This window comes from Capricornis sumatraensis, chromosome 10 (assembly GCF_032405125.1).
Source record: "Capricornis sumatraensis isolate serow.1 chromosome 10, serow.2, whole genome shotgun sequence".
In the NCBI taxonomy this organism is placed as follows: domain Eukaryota; kingdom Metazoa; phylum Chordata; class Mammalia; order Artiodactyla; family Bovidae; genus Capricornis; species Capricornis sumatraensis.
The window spans coordinates 36,195,933-36,212,466 of record NC_091078.1 but is presented as its reverse complement, the minus strand read 5'-3'; the positions used below and the strand labels follow the sequence as shown (position 1 = coordinate 36,212,466).

The 16,534-nt window shown below is 43.0% G+C and overlaps 1 protein-coding gene across 1 annotated transcript in view; it reads right to left on the bottom strand.

Annotated features, from left to right (window-relative positions):
- Nucleotides 1-16,534, bottom strand: part of NID1 (nidogen 1) — a 99,124-nt gene that overhangs the window by 49,548 nt on the left and 33,042 nt on the right. Inside the window, exons 3-7 of the mRNA XM_068981722.1 lie at nucleotides 15,498-15,724; nucleotides 12,559-12,932; nucleotides 8,388-8,537; nucleotides 3,512-3,763; nucleotides 1,755-1,955 (exon numbers count right to left, since the gene is read on the bottom strand). Coding sequence (XP_068837823.1) covers nucleotides 1,755-1,955; nucleotides 3,512-3,763; nucleotides 8,388-8,537; nucleotides 12,559-12,932; nucleotides 15,498-15,724 — 1,204 coding nt within the window. The remainder of the gene's footprint in view (nucleotides 1-1,754; nucleotides 1,956-3,511; nucleotides 3,764-8,387; nucleotides 8,538-12,558; nucleotides 12,933-15,497; nucleotides 15,725-16,534) is intronic.

Here is a 16,534-nt window from a genome sequence, read left to right as displayed (position 1 = left end):
CTAACTTCTTTACCCTGTTTCCTTTACAACATGGACTGGGGTAAGGATGAGATAATGTATATAGAATTTCTGGAATCAAGCAGGCTAATACTCTATAAGACAAACTACCATTTATGGAGCATTGACCACGTGACAAGCAGAGTGCTAACTGCTTTCTATGGGTTATCTCACTTAGGATTCAACAAATAGTGGCTGCTATAAATAACCCTAGATTAAACGGTTCTCTGATGTATAAAAATGAGACATTAATAGGTTTCAGTAGCCAATTTCTATAAATTACTAAAGAGCTGTGAGCAAATCTCAAGAGAGAAGAGAGACAGTCTTCCCTACTCAGAAGAGAGCTAGTTTACTTTTGGCCCATGCAGTGAAAAATCTTGACTTCCTATTTAAAAAAAAGAAGTACAAAAGGCTCTTTATATTTGTGTGCTCTGCTGTAGTTGGTAATAAAAGCCAGAGGATAAATAAAAGATTGATGTAAGCTGCCTCTTGTCCAGCTCCCATGTGCTGGACTGCCAGAAACACCATCTGGTCACAGCCTGACTTGCAGGTGGGGTCCTCCTGATACTCCTTCCACCTCCTACCCACCCTCTCATTTTCCCCAGGAGAGCCCGAGCAGGCCACGAAGTCATGGTAATTGGTACAACCCTTCTAGATGGCAATTTAATAAGAGACTTTAAAGAGTTTCCTTTGACTCATCGCTTCGATTTCTAGGAATTCGGTCAGAAAAGAATCAGAAATTTGGTCAAGATGTATGATGAAGATGGACACTGCAACTCATGGAGACAAGGAAAAATTGGAAATAATGTAAGCTTTGGAAAAGAGAATGGTTTAAATTGATAGCCATACAATAAAATGGTATAGAGTCATTAAAAAGTGTTTGCAAAGCCTATTTAATGGAACTATCAAGCTGTCATGATTTGACCTAACCAGAAAAGTGAATGTACAATAATGTGGTATGATTGCAATTTAAATTGAAACTATATACTTGACTGTAGAATGTATAATAGTATTGCATCAATGTTAAACTTCCTGATTTTGATGGTTGTACTGGGACCATGAGAGAATATTCTTGTCATTAGAAAAAAACATGTGAAATATTGTAAAATATTTAGGAGATGCAGGATCACAGCATCTACAACTTACTCTCTCTTATATATAAGGAAGGGAGGGAACAATTAAGAGAATGTAGCAAAATGTTAACAATTGGTGAAGCTGGGGAAATGATATGTGGCTGTTGTGCTATTTTCAACTTTCTGTAAATTTGAAATAAAAAGTTTAAAAACTACATTTAGATACATAATAAAATTATTTTATTCTGAAATTATATAATATGATGAGCTATTTATGTTGGGCTAGTATACATGTTGATATATATGTGAATATATGTGTAATATACATATGTTGGGATATTTTTTATATATAAAGAGAAGTATATGATTTTTCATATATAAGGATAGAATATGTGTTGATACATAAATATATATGTGAGGTATATGTACGTCAGGATATATTTTGTATATAAGGAAAAGGCTGAAAGAAATACACTTAATTTAATAATTGTGTCCTGGCTTTAGGTGTGTAAGTTATGCTTATTTTCTTTTCTGCACTAAAGTCTCTCCAATGAGCATGCTCAATGTCTGCAATTAAGGGAAGGCGATCTGAATAAGGTGACCCCTGCGTTTCCCTTTCTGGAGGCCAGGAGACAGCCCGTGTGCAGCACTGCCCTGGGACGCTGGATGCGGGATGTGGCTCACCCTGCCGTGAGTAGTGGTAGAGCTCCGTGTAGGGTTCGATGTGCACCGAGGAGCCAAAGGCGATCTGCGGCACGCGGCCCTCCAGCTCCGTGTCGATGGTCAGGTGTCCATGCTCATCAATGCCGCTGAACTGCTGCTTAATGATCAGCTTGTCCGGGTGCCCCACGAAGGTCACCTCAGCCTGGCGGGTGAACTCCCCCCCTGCAAAGCAAGGTCAGTCTGTCACTTTGCTGTCAAAGAGGTCACATTCATGCCTGCCCGGACTCATTGAGGGGACAGGTTCACACCTCCTCTACAGAGGCTTTAGTCTGGTGAGTAGAAATAGGGCCGGTGATGTCAAGGAAAGGGCCATCCTCACAGCCCAACTCAGTCACGCACGAGAAACAAAAGCCATTTCCCATCCGAAAACCAGCATCTGAGACGGGTGGGCTCAGGATTTGTGCTGGAAAAAGCAGGGTATTGGGATTTGTGCTCAGTACTGGTTGGGTGAACTTGAATGAGTTACTTAAACCCACTGAGCCTCCATTTCCTGATGATGAAAATGGTGAACAATATCTATCTTGCGGAAATTAGATAAGTATGTGAAAAAGTGCTCTGCCAAATGTCAGGTGCTCTAAGGTATCAGCTAGGGGATGACTATTGTTCACAGCTAAGCCCCGGCCAGGGCAAACCGTCACCAAGTCCAGACACCATCCTAGGAGCACATACCATGGGCGCTGGCTCGGGACCTCCCCTTGGTCTATGCAGGGCAGCAGCCCCAGACAAGCAGGAAAAAAATACTCCACCTTCTTCCAGCTTCCTCCCTTTTCCACGTTTGCAGTCTCCCCTGATAGCATGGCTGGCAGCTATGTCATGATATGTGAAAATTATATGAAATTTACCTTTCAGTGCCCATGAATAATTTCACTGGAACACAGTCATGCTCATTCATTTGTGTATTATCTATGCCTGGTTTCAACTGATAACAACAGACCTGAATAGCTGCAACAGAGAACGAATAGCCCAAAATATTTAGGCAAAGCTTAAAATATTTATTCTCTGGCCCTTTGCAGAAAAAGTCTGACAACTCCTGCTTTACAGTCCCCAGGTCCAGGCAGATATCCCGCTGATAACACATGTTCTGAGGCAGTTAAGAAGGACTATTGTAGAAACAAATATTTGCTGTTGTAGGGAATTTGTAAAGATTACCTTTGCCTCCCTGAAGTTGATGTAAGTTACAACGTAACTTCAATTTAAATCAACCCATATACAAAGCATCACCAATATGAAGTTGCTCCCTGATCACAGTGCAATTCTCGATAGTCTTGGGTAACGTATTGTTGTTCAGTCGCTCAGTCGTGTCCCACTCTTTGTGACCCCATGAAATGCAGCACGCCTGGCTTCTCTGTCCTTCACTATATCCCGGAGTTTGCTCCAACTTATGTCCATTGATGTCATCTAGCCATCTCATCATCTCTCGCCCCCTTCTCCTCTTGCCCTCAGTCTTTCCCAGCATCAGATTCTTTTCCAATGAGTTGGTTCTTCGCTTTAAGTGGCCAAAGTAATGGCACTTCAGCATCAGTCCTCCCCATGAATATTCAGGAGTAATTTCCTTTAGGATTGACTGGTCTGATCTCCTTGTATACTAATGAAAAACTTGATGATTTTACCCCAACACCTTATTTCCAGAGCCACAAAATACTTATTTGTAACTTATTTTCCGACACATAGAGTTCCCTTTCCATTCAACCCAGCCCATTAATTTTAAGGTCAATTACCTGTGATGCTGAAGCCATTCTTGAATCCATCTTGCTCCACTGCAAACATCCATCCAATGATGCCTCCAATAGGGGCCAGAGGAAGCAGAGAGTACCCGACAGTCTCAGGAATGGTGCTGATGGCTGTGTAGGACCGCCCATGGTTCATCACCACGTAAGAATGGAGGTCAGTATTCTCAAAGACAATGGGAACCTGGCTGTCCCCCACAAAGATCCTCCCTTTCACCTTGCCGTTAACTCGCTGCGGGGAACCTGAACAAGAAACAAAGAAAGAAGCCAGCCCTTCAGAATAGAATAGTGTATCTGGTGGGCTCTGTACCCATAAAGCAAAGAGCCCAACAGTGCTGGGGTAAAGCGTTTTGGGGGTAAGTGAAAGAAGTCATTCTTCCCAAGACGAAGGCAGTCCCTGCAGCTGTGTCTATGAGCTGTAGAAATTCCAACTTTCTTCCTCTCTTCCATACTGATGGATAATGGACAGCAGAGAAGTGGGACCCATTGTATGATGAAGGAACATCAGAGTCAAATAAAACAATTTCAGGAGAATAGCATCATGGGTGATCCAGAACTAGGTGATATATAGCTGATTACTTTTGAGAATATTAGGGAGAGAGTTAGTCATTTCCCTGGGACAATGGGGCTCAACGGGATGGGACATTAGGTTGTCTGATTTATAACATATCTTTTTTTTAAAAAGTAACTATTTTTGGCTGAGCTAGGTCTCTGTTGCTGTGCATGGGCTTTTTTTAGATGCAGTGCGCAGGGGCCAGGGAGCTACTCCTCACTGCGATGTGTGGGACCCTCACTGCAGCGGCTTCTCTTGTTTCGGAGCGTGGGCTCTAGGTGCCCGGGCTTCAGGAGGTGTGGTGCACGGGTTTAGTTGCTCCACAGCGTGTGGAACCTTCTTGGATCAGGGATCAAATCCATGTCCCCTGCACTGGCAGGTGGATTCTCACCTACTGGGCCACCAGGGAAGTCCCTAAGACTCAGGGGCTTCTCTTAAAGAGCATCTCTGGCTCAAATATAAGTTGGCCAGTCTGAGTCCTAGACCCTCACTAACCCAAGCCAGATAGAAGTAGCCACAGTGGGTACTGGAGGTCACATAAATATGCCCTCTGACCCATAACCAGCTTGTGGGCTAGGGTGTGTTCGTTGTTGGTCATTTCCTTTACTGGGAAAGATGTGAAACTTACTATGGCATATTTATAAGCTTTTTTCATATATTACCAAATAGTATATGTAGGACACCATTTTTAAAAATTGCATTAATGATGAATGCTAAGGTAAGGTAAGGTAAGGTAAGGTAAAGTCGCTCAGTCGTGTCCGACTCTTTGCGACCCCATGGGCTGTAGCCCACCAGGCTCCTCTGTCCATGGGATTTTCCAGGCAATAGTACTGGAGTGGATTGCCATTTCCTTCTCCAGGGGATCTTCCCGACCCAGGGATCAAACCCGGGTCTCCCACATTGTAGACAGACGCTAGCATACTCATAGAGGAAAAATGTCTGAAGGGAGCTACACAAAATTGCTAACAGAGGTTAATTCAGGGTGATATGGTGAACTTTCATTTTCTATACTATATATCTCTGTAATGTTGGGATATTAATAACTTGCATGTATTTATTATTGCTTAATCAGGAAAAGAAAAAAAACTCAAGAAATTAAGTTGTTCTTATATTTGAATAAGAAAATGGAAGGTTGCCATATGACCCAGCAATTCCAACTCCTGAGTATATACCCAATAAAACAGAAAACATATGTTCACTTGAAAACTTGTGCATGAATGTTCTTAGCAGCATTATTCATTAACAGCCAAAATGGGAAAGGACTCAAATGTCCATCAACTGAAGCATAGATAAATAAAATGTGGAAAATCCATACAATAGAATATTATTTAGCTAGGAAAAAGGAATAAGGTATTGATACATCCTAAACATGGATACACCCTGAAAACATGACGCTAAGTAAAAGAAGCCAAACACAAAGGTCCCATGACATATGATTCCATTTATATGGAATGTCCAGAACAGGAAAACCCACATGGACAGACAGCAGATTCGGTGCTGACAGAGCCTGGGAATGAGGATGAATTGAGGGTGGCAGCTAAAAGATCCAGGTTTCCTTCTGGCATGAAGAAAATGCTCTAAAATTAGAGGTAACAGTTGAATAACTCAGTGAATATACTAAAAACCACCAAATGGTATACTTTGATTGTGTTACTGACATCTTTAAAAAAAAAAAAAAAGCTGAAGGAAGAGGTAAGTACATCAGGTTTGATGTAGAATTAATTTCTACCACTTACTGATTGTACATATCATGTTTCTCTTCCTAGACTGTAAATGACTAGAGACAGGACCTTCACACCCAACTCCCTGGTTCCGTTGTAGCAGAGTTTTCTGTACATGGTAAGTTCTCAGTAAAGCATATAGACTAACCTCAGACAAATGAGCTCTCATCCGAGCACCATCGTCTGTGTTCTGAAGACTTTCTGCTGTGTTTAATATACCCTCTTCACTTTCATGCACTGGAGAAGGCAATGGCAACCCACTCCAGTGTTCTTGCCTGGAGAAGCCCAGGGACGGGGGAGCCTGATGGGCTGCCGTCCATGGGGTCGCACAGAGTCGGACACGACTAAGCGACTTCACTTTCACTTTTCACTTTCATGCATTGGAGAAGGAAATGGCAACCCACTCCAGTGTTCCTGCCTGGAGAAGCCCAGGGACGGGGAGCCTGGTGGGCTGCCGTCCATGGGGTTGCACAGAGTCGGACACGACTGAAGCGACTCAGCAGCAGCAGCAGGGCTTCCCCGGTGGCTCAGACGGTAAAGAATCCGCCTGAGATCGATCCCTGGGTTGGGGAGATCCCTTGGAGGAGGACATGGCAATCCACTCCAGCATTCTCGCCTGGTGAACCCCCATGGACAGCGGAGCCTGGTAAGTCACAGTCCATGGGGTCACAAAGTCAGACACGATTGAGCAACTAAGCACAGCACAGCTGCTAAACAGGATCACTGAGGGACTTCCTCGGCAGTCCAGCAGTTAAGATTCCACACTTGCACTGGAGGGGGCATGGGTTCAATCCCTGGGTGGGCCCTCATGCCACACGGTGTGGCCCCCAAAGCAACAAAACCCCCCACAACAAGGTCACTGACAAGCCAAGGCAGATTCGACACACAGAGTATTTCTGCACATAAACTGTGTCATTACACTGGGGGAATGCTATGAAGTTAGAAGACTAATATCAAAAAAATGCCTCCCCCAAAACAATTACAGAAACAAGCAGGAAAGCCAAGGGAAGAAAACCAAATTTTTTCCATCCAACTTGGAGCTAGAAAAATATTTCAAAAGTAGTAAGATTCCAACAAATATTTAAACCACAAAACTATGACAGGGCGTCATAGAACGTCAAAAAATGTAGCTGAGCAATCTTTCATATGCAAGCTTGCTGCCAAATGCAACCTGTCAGCATTTCCAGCTCTGACATTTGGCATGGAAAGAGCTCATGGGATCGATCTTTGAGAAGAAGGGTTCATTGTATATTGGGGAAGTTCTTCTCAGGGCAAGCAAAATATAAAAGCCAAGCCTGAAACAAAGCAGCAGAAGCATCTCATTCTTGGGGCAACAGGCAAGAAAAGAGATAACACATTTATAGATGTTATAAACATCCCCCCAAATTAATATGCAAAGCATACAGAATTTTCTGTCCTTGCTAAAGACAGTATTTTACAAAACTAATTGTGACCTAGAAGGAACTTCTTTTTTTTCCCCAAACCTTTCTTTTTTTTAAACAAATTAAAATAACTGATTTAACTTTAGCTATGGCAGGAAATCTGAAAAACAGAAAAGCATTCCTCCAACTGAGTTTTATTTAGTCATATTTTGCCAAGCAACTGAGGTTCCTGCTTAAACATATGAGGAAAATGACGGGTGACAAGTGGAGTGATTTGGCATCTGCAGAGACAGGTGTTCAGTATGGTTTGCTTTGTTTTTGCTTTCATTCTAATTTACGGTCTTGGGTTCCCTCTCTAAGTAAACTGTTATCTGGACCCTCTAGACTTTTGCAGAGATTTTTCAGAACATCTGAAAACATCAAGACTGGTTGATCCTTTTTTGGGGGTGCAGAACTCAGGACTGATGCCAGCCCCCAGCCAAATATGTTTTGGAGTTGACAGCACAATGGGTCTGGTCTCCAAAGTTAGCTGTGATGCGCCCCTTCTGCTCCTCCATCACCATGCTGGGGTTCCCAGGACACAAGGACAGGAACACCAGGGAGTAGGGGACGGAATAGTCCTTACCCCCTACATACTGCGTTGGCCAGAAAGTTCGATTGGTTTTAAGTACAAATAAAAGACACATTTTTCATTTTCACCAAGACCTTTACTGAGCAAAGTACTTATTGAACAAACTTTTGGGCCAACCCAACATTTTGGTCTTCACCAGCCCACCATGGCCATGCTGGAGCTGAACCACTATCAGCATAGTCTGAGCGACGCCCAAAGAAGAGGTTTGAAAGAAACGGAGGAAAGCGAGGGGGGCTGACGATTCCTGGTCCAGGCTGCCTAATTTCAACATTTCAGCCTGAAGATGGTTCAGCCTGGTTCTCAACGGCCATCACTTCAGAGATGGAGAAACACCACAGGAAAGAAAGAGAACTCCCCTTTTTAGTAAAAAGGGCATTCCCCAGGACCTCCCCGCCCCCCCGCACCCCCGTAGAGAAATACAGGCAAGAACAAGGAATGAGAGATGAAATATCACTGCCCAGCCGAAAACACCACCTACCTTTAGAGATCTGGGTAAAGGCAAGATTTCAAAACAAGCACCAAAACAAAATCACTCCTCCCTCTTCTCCCCCTTAAAAAGGATCAGACAAAGACACAGTACCTTCGGCAACACACTGCCGGCCGTTCCCCGTGTAGCCAGCGACACAGCTGCAACAGAAGCCGGTGGCAAAGTCCCTGCACTGTGCGTGCACAGAGCACTGGTGTCTGTTGTTGGTGCACGTCTGCCGGGAATCCGTGTTGTAGCTGAAAACTGCTCGGAGAGAACACAGCACACCAGTAAGCGCTTCACCGGGCTCTGGATGAGGAGACTTTAGAACACTGCACCTCAGCTGTGCAAGACTGGACGTCTACTCAGGCCGTTCAGACACAGGGCTGTCTGTGTGTGGCCACTTAACTAGTACAGTGGTTCCATCACTCAAATCACTGAGGCATGTAGGTCTCAAAGGAGTTTGAGAAATCACGTGGGTGAATTATTACTATTTTAATTTTCAGTTTTTGGCTGTGCCATGAGGGATGTGGGATCTTAGTTTCCTGACCAGGGATTGAACCTGCTCCCCTTGCGATGGAAGCATGGCGTCTTAACCACTGGACTGCCAGGGAAGTCTCAAGGGTGAATTTTTTTGAAATGCTATAATCCAATGTCCTTAGTATCAATGAATCAATATTGGGTGATAGCTGTCCAATGTCAATCTTAATATGGCATCCATTAAACATCATTAGATATGCATCAGACTGACCTTTCTAATAAAAACAGCATCAAATTTGGGTGCAGACATTAAAATATTTAAAAATTATATTTTATCGTGGTAAAATACATACAACATAAAATGTGCCATTTTAATGAGCTTAAAGTATTTTAAACTTTTTGGCCTCATTCTTCTCACCAGGGTATAAATCAGAAGCTTTTAGAGTTAAAAGCTGGTTAGAAATAATTCCTCAGTCATACCTGCTCTAACAGCCTTTGGCCCAAGAAACATGTATTTCTCCCTAGTGCAAATGGCTCTCCCTCCCAGGTTGATTTTATTAGAATGATGAGCCAGTTCATTAAACTTAAAAATGCAGAGCACACTAATTTGGAATGAATTCAAAAGAACAAGGAGGGATGAACTTTTGGAGGGGATAATGACCCAATTTATAATTGTTATGAGTGAAAATAAAAGTAAAGTTTGACCCCAGGTAGATTCCAGGAGTACTACACACCCAGAAGGGAATTTCCGGGATGTATAAATGGTATTTGGAGCAAAGAACACTTGGGCCCTGAGCTGAACACATGTGATGCTACTGATTGCTTAAGCTCAGCTCCCAGCGGGTCTGTTATGGCTGATGTATCCGTGGATGACTATTCAAATAACACGAGGAATGCACTACTGGCTACAGAAGACCGACCTTTCTAACAAAAACAGTGAAATAACTGGGATCAAGGGCAGAGAAAGATCTCTTTTAAACACAGTTGGGGTTCAGATCTAGGCTTTTTGTTGTTGTTGTTATCAGTACCAAGTAATATATTACCATGAGTTGTTGGGACTAGCTATGCTCTGATTTCAAAGTGATGGCTTCACAAATGAGAATTTCAGAGACACCTATGTGGGGTGAAAATAGGATGAGACTCAAAACTCAACATGCATGCACACATGCTGAGTCACTTCAGTTGTGTCTTATTTTTTGCTGACTCTGACTATAGCTCACCAGGCTCTGTCCATGGGATTCTCTAGACAAGAATACTGGAGTGGGTTGCCATGCCCTCTTCCATGGGATCTTCTCAACCCAGGGATCAAACACGCCTCTCTTACATCTTCTGCATCGGCAGGTGAGTTCTTTACCACTAAGGGGTTTCCCTGGTGGATCTGACAGTAAAGAGTCTGTCTGCAATGCAGGAAACCTTGGTTCAATCCCTGGGTTGGGAAGATACCCTAGAGGAGGGCATGGCAACTGACTCCAGTATTCTTGCCTGAAGAATTTCATGGACAGAGGAGCCTGGCGGCCTGTAGTCCATGGGGTCACAAAGAGTCAGACACGACTGAGCGACTAACACTTTCTTTACCACTAGCACCACGTGGGAAGCCCTCAAAACTCAACATATGCAAACAAACATGCCCATGACCTATCTTGGGGAGATCACTCTGAGAGCCAGCTATAAGAGCGGAGTGCCACGTGCTAGATGGCAGCATCACCCCAGGAAATCCAGGGTGCCATGTGTGTAAGGCGAGCCCTGAGACATGAGCCCGTGTCTTCATCATGTCACTAAATGTCACCTCTCCATCTCTGTGCCTCAGAAGTAAGCAAGCACACTTCCCTGGCCACCGGATCCTGTCCATGCTTTGGGATACTCAATAAGAACAAACATTTATGATTATTGCTATAAGACAAACCACAACAAGTAAGGAGAAATAAAAATGGGTGGATAATGTGGAATGGGATAGATTTGTCTTTTTTTGAGTGTGATTATGTGTTTATTATTAGCTTCTACTCTATTTCTTCAAGGTTTTCAAGTGTGGGAAATGTGACTTTGTTTATCTTAAACTCTTTTTTATAGGGGGGAGTAGATTTTTTGAGGGCCTTTTCATAGTAGAAATAATAATCATTTAAAGGCTTGGGCCATCCCCTTGACAGGAATATTATTGGTCAACCTGAAGGGCAAAAAAAAAAAAAAAAAAAATGGACACAGTCTAGTTCCCATGTCTTTTATAAGACAATTCAAAGCATGCTGGGATTCAAATGGTACACTTGAAAATGCTACATTTTCCTCTGAAACTAGCAAAAATGTGATACATTCTTCTGTTCAGTTCAGTTCAGTATCTCAGTCCTGTCCCGCTCTTTGCAACCCCATGGACTGCAACATGCCGGGCTTCCCTGTCTATCACCAACTCCCAGAGCTTGCTCAAACTCATGTCCATTGAGTCACTGATGCCATCCAACCATCCCATCCTCTGTCGTCCCCTTCTCCTCCTGCCTTCAATCTTTCCCAGCATCAGGGTCTTTTCAAATGAGTCAGTTGTTCGCATCAGGTGGCCAAAGTATTGGAGCTTCAGCTTTACCATCAGTCCTTCCAATGAATATTCAGGACTGATTTCCTTTAGGATAGACCGGTTGGATCTGCTTGCAGTCCAAGAGACTCTCAAGAGTCTTCTCCAACACCACAGTTCAAAAGCATCAATTCTTTAGCGCTCAGCTTTCTTTATAGTTAAACTCTCATATCCACACATGACTACTGGAAAACCATAGCTTTGACTAGACGGACCTTTGTCGGCAAAGTAATGTCTCTGCTTTTTAGTATGCTGTCTAGCTTGGTCGTAGCTTTTCTTCCAAGGAGCAAGCGTCTTTTAATTTCATGGCTGCAATCACCATCTGAAGTGATTTTGGAGCCAAAGAAAATAAAGTCTGTCACTGTTTCCGTTGTTTCCCCATCTATTTGCCATGAAGTGATGGTCTGATATATTGATTTGGCCAAAAAGTTAAGTTCATTTGGGTTTTTCCATAACATCTTATGGAAAAAACAGATGTTATATTTTAAAACCATCCTTGAAAAGTGGATCCAGTTATTTTGTATTTTTAATGTTCACAAACTAACTCTGAAACTGACTGGAGCCTGGAGGAAAAATAATCAACCATCCTCCTTCCATAAAGCAAGAGGAAATAAATGTCAAAGATAAACCGTGTCAACAGAGGAACTTCTAAAATGTTTTTTCAGGTGGGTGAATACATTGCTGATCTCAAAAATCACAAATAAGGAAATCTGACTTTCAAAATAATTCTAAAGTACTTTTCTCTTTAAAACACACAAAAAAAGAAGAATAGGAAACTTGAAAGAGGACACATTCTACAGTCTCCATAACCCCAGCCCTAATCCTGGATCCCTTGGTGTCTTTGCAGCCTTTGGGTCCCTCCACCCATGCTCTGGTGGCTCCGATGGTAAAGAATATGCCTTCAACGTGGGTAACCTGGGTTCAGTCCCTGGGTCAGAAGGATCCCCTAGAGATGGTTATGGCTACCCAATTCAGCATTCTTGTCTGGAGAATTCCATGGACAGAAGAACCTGGCAGGCTACAGTCCATGGGGTCACAAAGAGTTGGACACGACTGAACAGCTAACACTTTCACTTTTCACTTCACCCATGCTCTGTAAGTTTCACCCCTCCTTCTCCAGGCTCTCATCCTTACAAACCTTACAAACCTCCAAATAATGCACACAGCTGACACCCCCCCCAGCAATGCTCCCCTGTGTGGAAATCCAAGTATCCAACAACATACCACCCGCCACACAAACGGCCTTACCAATTCCTGTTTCCTCGACTTCATCCACATCTATGACTTGTGGCTGCTGCTGGGGAAACCTCTCCCCGGGCAGCTGGAAAGATCTGGTCTTCTCCGTGGGAGGTGTGAGGGGTCTCTCGGTAGCCATGCGGCGGGGGGAGAGGTCACTGGGCGTGTTGTACGTGCCACTGTCTCCCCTTCTTGGGGCCTCATAGGGGAAGGATGTAGTAACCGCATCCTCCAGGCCTAGATGCGTCACTGAGTCATAATCCTCATCGTCATACTCTGCTCCGTCGTCCAGTTCCAGGTTCACGTCCGCAGGGATCACGCCGCTGGCCGTGGCCGGACTCCCAATCTCAAACACCCAGATGCCCTGTAGCCCAGAGTTGCTGCTCCTAGAGGGAAGGACAGGCTTCTTGGAAACAGGCCAGCAACTTACAAACAGCCCCCACCAACCAAGCAGAAGGAGCCCTGAGATCCATATCAATTAAAAACCCCATGGCCTGCTACTGCCCACAGCCTTGGTGCAGGATAGGAGGGCAGATGTGGTCTTGTCTGGTCCTCATAGAGCTGAGACCATCCAGCAGGATATGGTGAAGCTGTATCCAGTGGGCACAACCCTAGCAAAGGCTTCTTCTCAGCCATTCCAGAGGCATGCTCAGGGATATTTTCAGACCTTAAAATGTGTTTATATGAATCACTGGTCAGTATGAGTAACCTGCTGACTGGATTTGTGTGCATTTTTTTCCATCATGCTCTTTCTGGGGACATGCTGTGATATGATAGTATTTGGCCTTTGTCTCTGGTTCTGGCATATAACTCCTAAGATCCTTGTAATCTCTGGAGTGATAAGAATGCCTTTTTGTATGCTAATGAGATGGCTAGTGGCTGGGGACCCTGGGTAGCTTCAGAAAGGTGGCTGGTCACTAGGAAGACCAAGGCATGATGATAGGGTTGGAATTTTCAGCCCCACACCCTGACTTCCAGGAAGAGGGTGGGGAAGTGGGGTTGGAGATAGTTAATCACCAATGGCCAATGATTTAATCAATCGTGCCTATGTGATAAAAATTCCTAAGTTATCAGGTTGACAGAGCTTTTGGACTGGTGGACACAGCTGAGGTGTGCTAGGAGGGTGGTGTGCCCAGAGAGGGCTTGGAAGCCCCTCACCTCCTCCTCCCCTCATGCAATGCGCCTTGCCCTATGTATCTCTTCTATTTGGCTAATCCTGAGTTGCGTCCTTTATAATAAACTAGTAACAGTCAGTGAAGTACTTTCCTGAATTCTGTGAGCCATTCTAGCAAATTATCAAACCAGAGCAGGGAGTCATGGAGCCCCCAGTTTATAGCTGGTTGATAGGAAGTGTAGGCAGCAACTTGGGACTTTCAAGGGATGTCTGAAGTGGGGGCAACCTTGTAGGACTGAGCTCTTAAGCTATGAGGTCTGTGCTGATTCTAAGCAGTTAGTGTCAGAACTGAATTATAGGATACCCAGTTGGTATCTGAAGAGTTGAAGAATTAGTTGGTAAGAGGGAAAAAAAAAAAAAAAACCACGTCTTTAGTGTCAAAAGTTGTGAGTGAAAACAGGCCAGACTTGGTTTACTAGAAATCCTGACACTGTTAGCTGTGGAACCTTGGATAGGTCTCAGTTTACCTTTTTATGCTCAGAGGGTATAGTAAAATGCAAATGATATTCAGAATCTAAAGGCATTTTATAGTTATAAAACACAACAGAATAACCCTAATTTCGACTTCTTGCACTACCATTTTTACTGTTCTGATACCGTTTTACTATCAGAAATTGTATAAAGTGACCAGATTATACGATAGAAAGAAGGAACATACATTATTCAGTGGAGAACACTGAGCAAAAGACTGGGCTGGGACAGGGAATGAGAAATCGAGAAAGTCCTGCAGAAATTGGACGTCTAATCAGTCTGTCCACCTGGGACTTGAGAAAAGGCAGTGATGTACAGGAGCTTGCTTGAACCAGCTTATAAAAAATCAAATTATATAAACTTACAATTAAACAAACTATATTAAAAGCAGAGGCAATAAATACTCAAAACTCATCCCATATGAATTATGTTCCTATTAGCTATGTTCTTGAAGTTATTTGAATCTACTGCACCTCGAGGGTGAGAATACTATGTAATGGTTCATCTTTTCTCAGCCTCCAGGTGAGTGACATAATGTAACAGCTGAAAACTGGCCGTGGTCGAAGTATTTATACCACGGAAATAGGGAAATGCTATAAATGAGTGAGGGCTTCCTCAACCTGCATAAAGTCAGTTGTTAAATATTTACCAGTACACTGTCAAAGGGTTGAGGAGTTTTAGACTCCATTGACAAAGTGAAATTGGGAGGAGGAGGTGCTTAATTTTTAAAAGAATAATTAAGTTTAATTATTAGAAAAAAAAAGTCTGAGCTTTTCCCCCTTTGCCAAATTCTACAAAATAGCCCAAGAGAGCACTGTTTCTATTATAACAACATTCCCCACCCCAGCCAGTGTAGGGAAAGACCCTCTCCACCATGGGTTCATAGCAAGAGATAGTTTTGAATACTTTGTATTTCTGACTTTATAGAAGAGATGATAAAACTGTTTCAAATGAAAATATTATCTAAAAACTTGGATGCCTTTCATTCTAAGAGCATATTCCCTGAGTTCATCAGGAAAAAAGTACTACATAATATTAAAACTATATACGAAATTTAAATTTCTTATTTGTTTCTGGTCACACTGCATAGCTTAAATAATTTTAATTCCCCAACCAGGGATTGAACCTAGGCTGTCGGCAGTGAGAGCGCAGAGTCCTAACCATTGAACTGCCAGGAAAGTCCCCTACAGAATTTAAATCCACATTTTTAGGTAATATTCTATAAAGCCCATTACATTATTCTTATAAAACAGTCAGATGAGAATCTTATTAAAGGGAGAATCTACTGAAGAATAAAAAAGCATACTTGGCCAGATTTCCAACTGATTCTCTGTCATTAGCAAATATATTATAAGCTCCGTCACTCTTCCATATTAATCCTGTTAAACCTTGGCTGAAAGCAACCACCGCAGGAACTTGGTTCTCCTCCTTCTTTGAGAATGCCGTGTAGAACTGCAGACCATCCTCAGGATAAAGGAAAATGGCATAGGTGCTGGAATCAGAGGAGGCCAGAATGCACTGGAATGTGTTTCTCTGTGAAGATGAGTTAAGATTCAGTTACTCAGGATCTTAAACTGTGCTATTTACCAGACTACATATAAAAAATACAGAGATGGCACTATTTGCACCTTATTCTAAAGAAATATTTTTGTAGCAAGGACAGTATTCCAGGATAATTCCACTTAAATATCTCTAACGCTATGTCAACATGAAATTTTCTAATTAGTCAATGAATACCTTCTGCATAACTGTGACCCTAAGGTTAACCAAAAATTATAGAGATGCTACGTCTCTCTCTCAAGCAAATTTGCAAATTCTTATCCCCAGAATTTATTTCCACAGCCATTAAACATATTCAACCACATTTATTATTTAGTTTATTGAGCCCTAGCACTGTTCAGTAAGAAAGAACATGAGCTTTGGGAGAAAACAGATCTGGATCCAACTCCTTGCCCTCATCATTGGCTGAGTGACCTTGGGCATGTTACCTAACCTCTCTGAACCTTGATTTTTGAATCTGTAAAATGGACAGAAAATCACCTACTGCACAGAAATGTTACGAGGACTATGTGAGCCAGCATATGAGAATCGGGCAGAGAACGTATTCCTTCATGTTCGTACCTTTCCTGTGCACCAGACATTGCCCCAAACACTGTGAAGACGAAGGATAAAAATACATGATCCTGGCACTTGAGAATTTACAGTTTAGGTGGGAAGACTGACATCTGAACAAAACATTCCCAAACTAAAGAATGGATTCTGTAACCAAGCTGCGTGCAGGCAAAGTGCCCAGTGCTGGAAGGGGCGGGGGCAGGAGGCTGAGTGAACAAGCAGGCGCTTAAC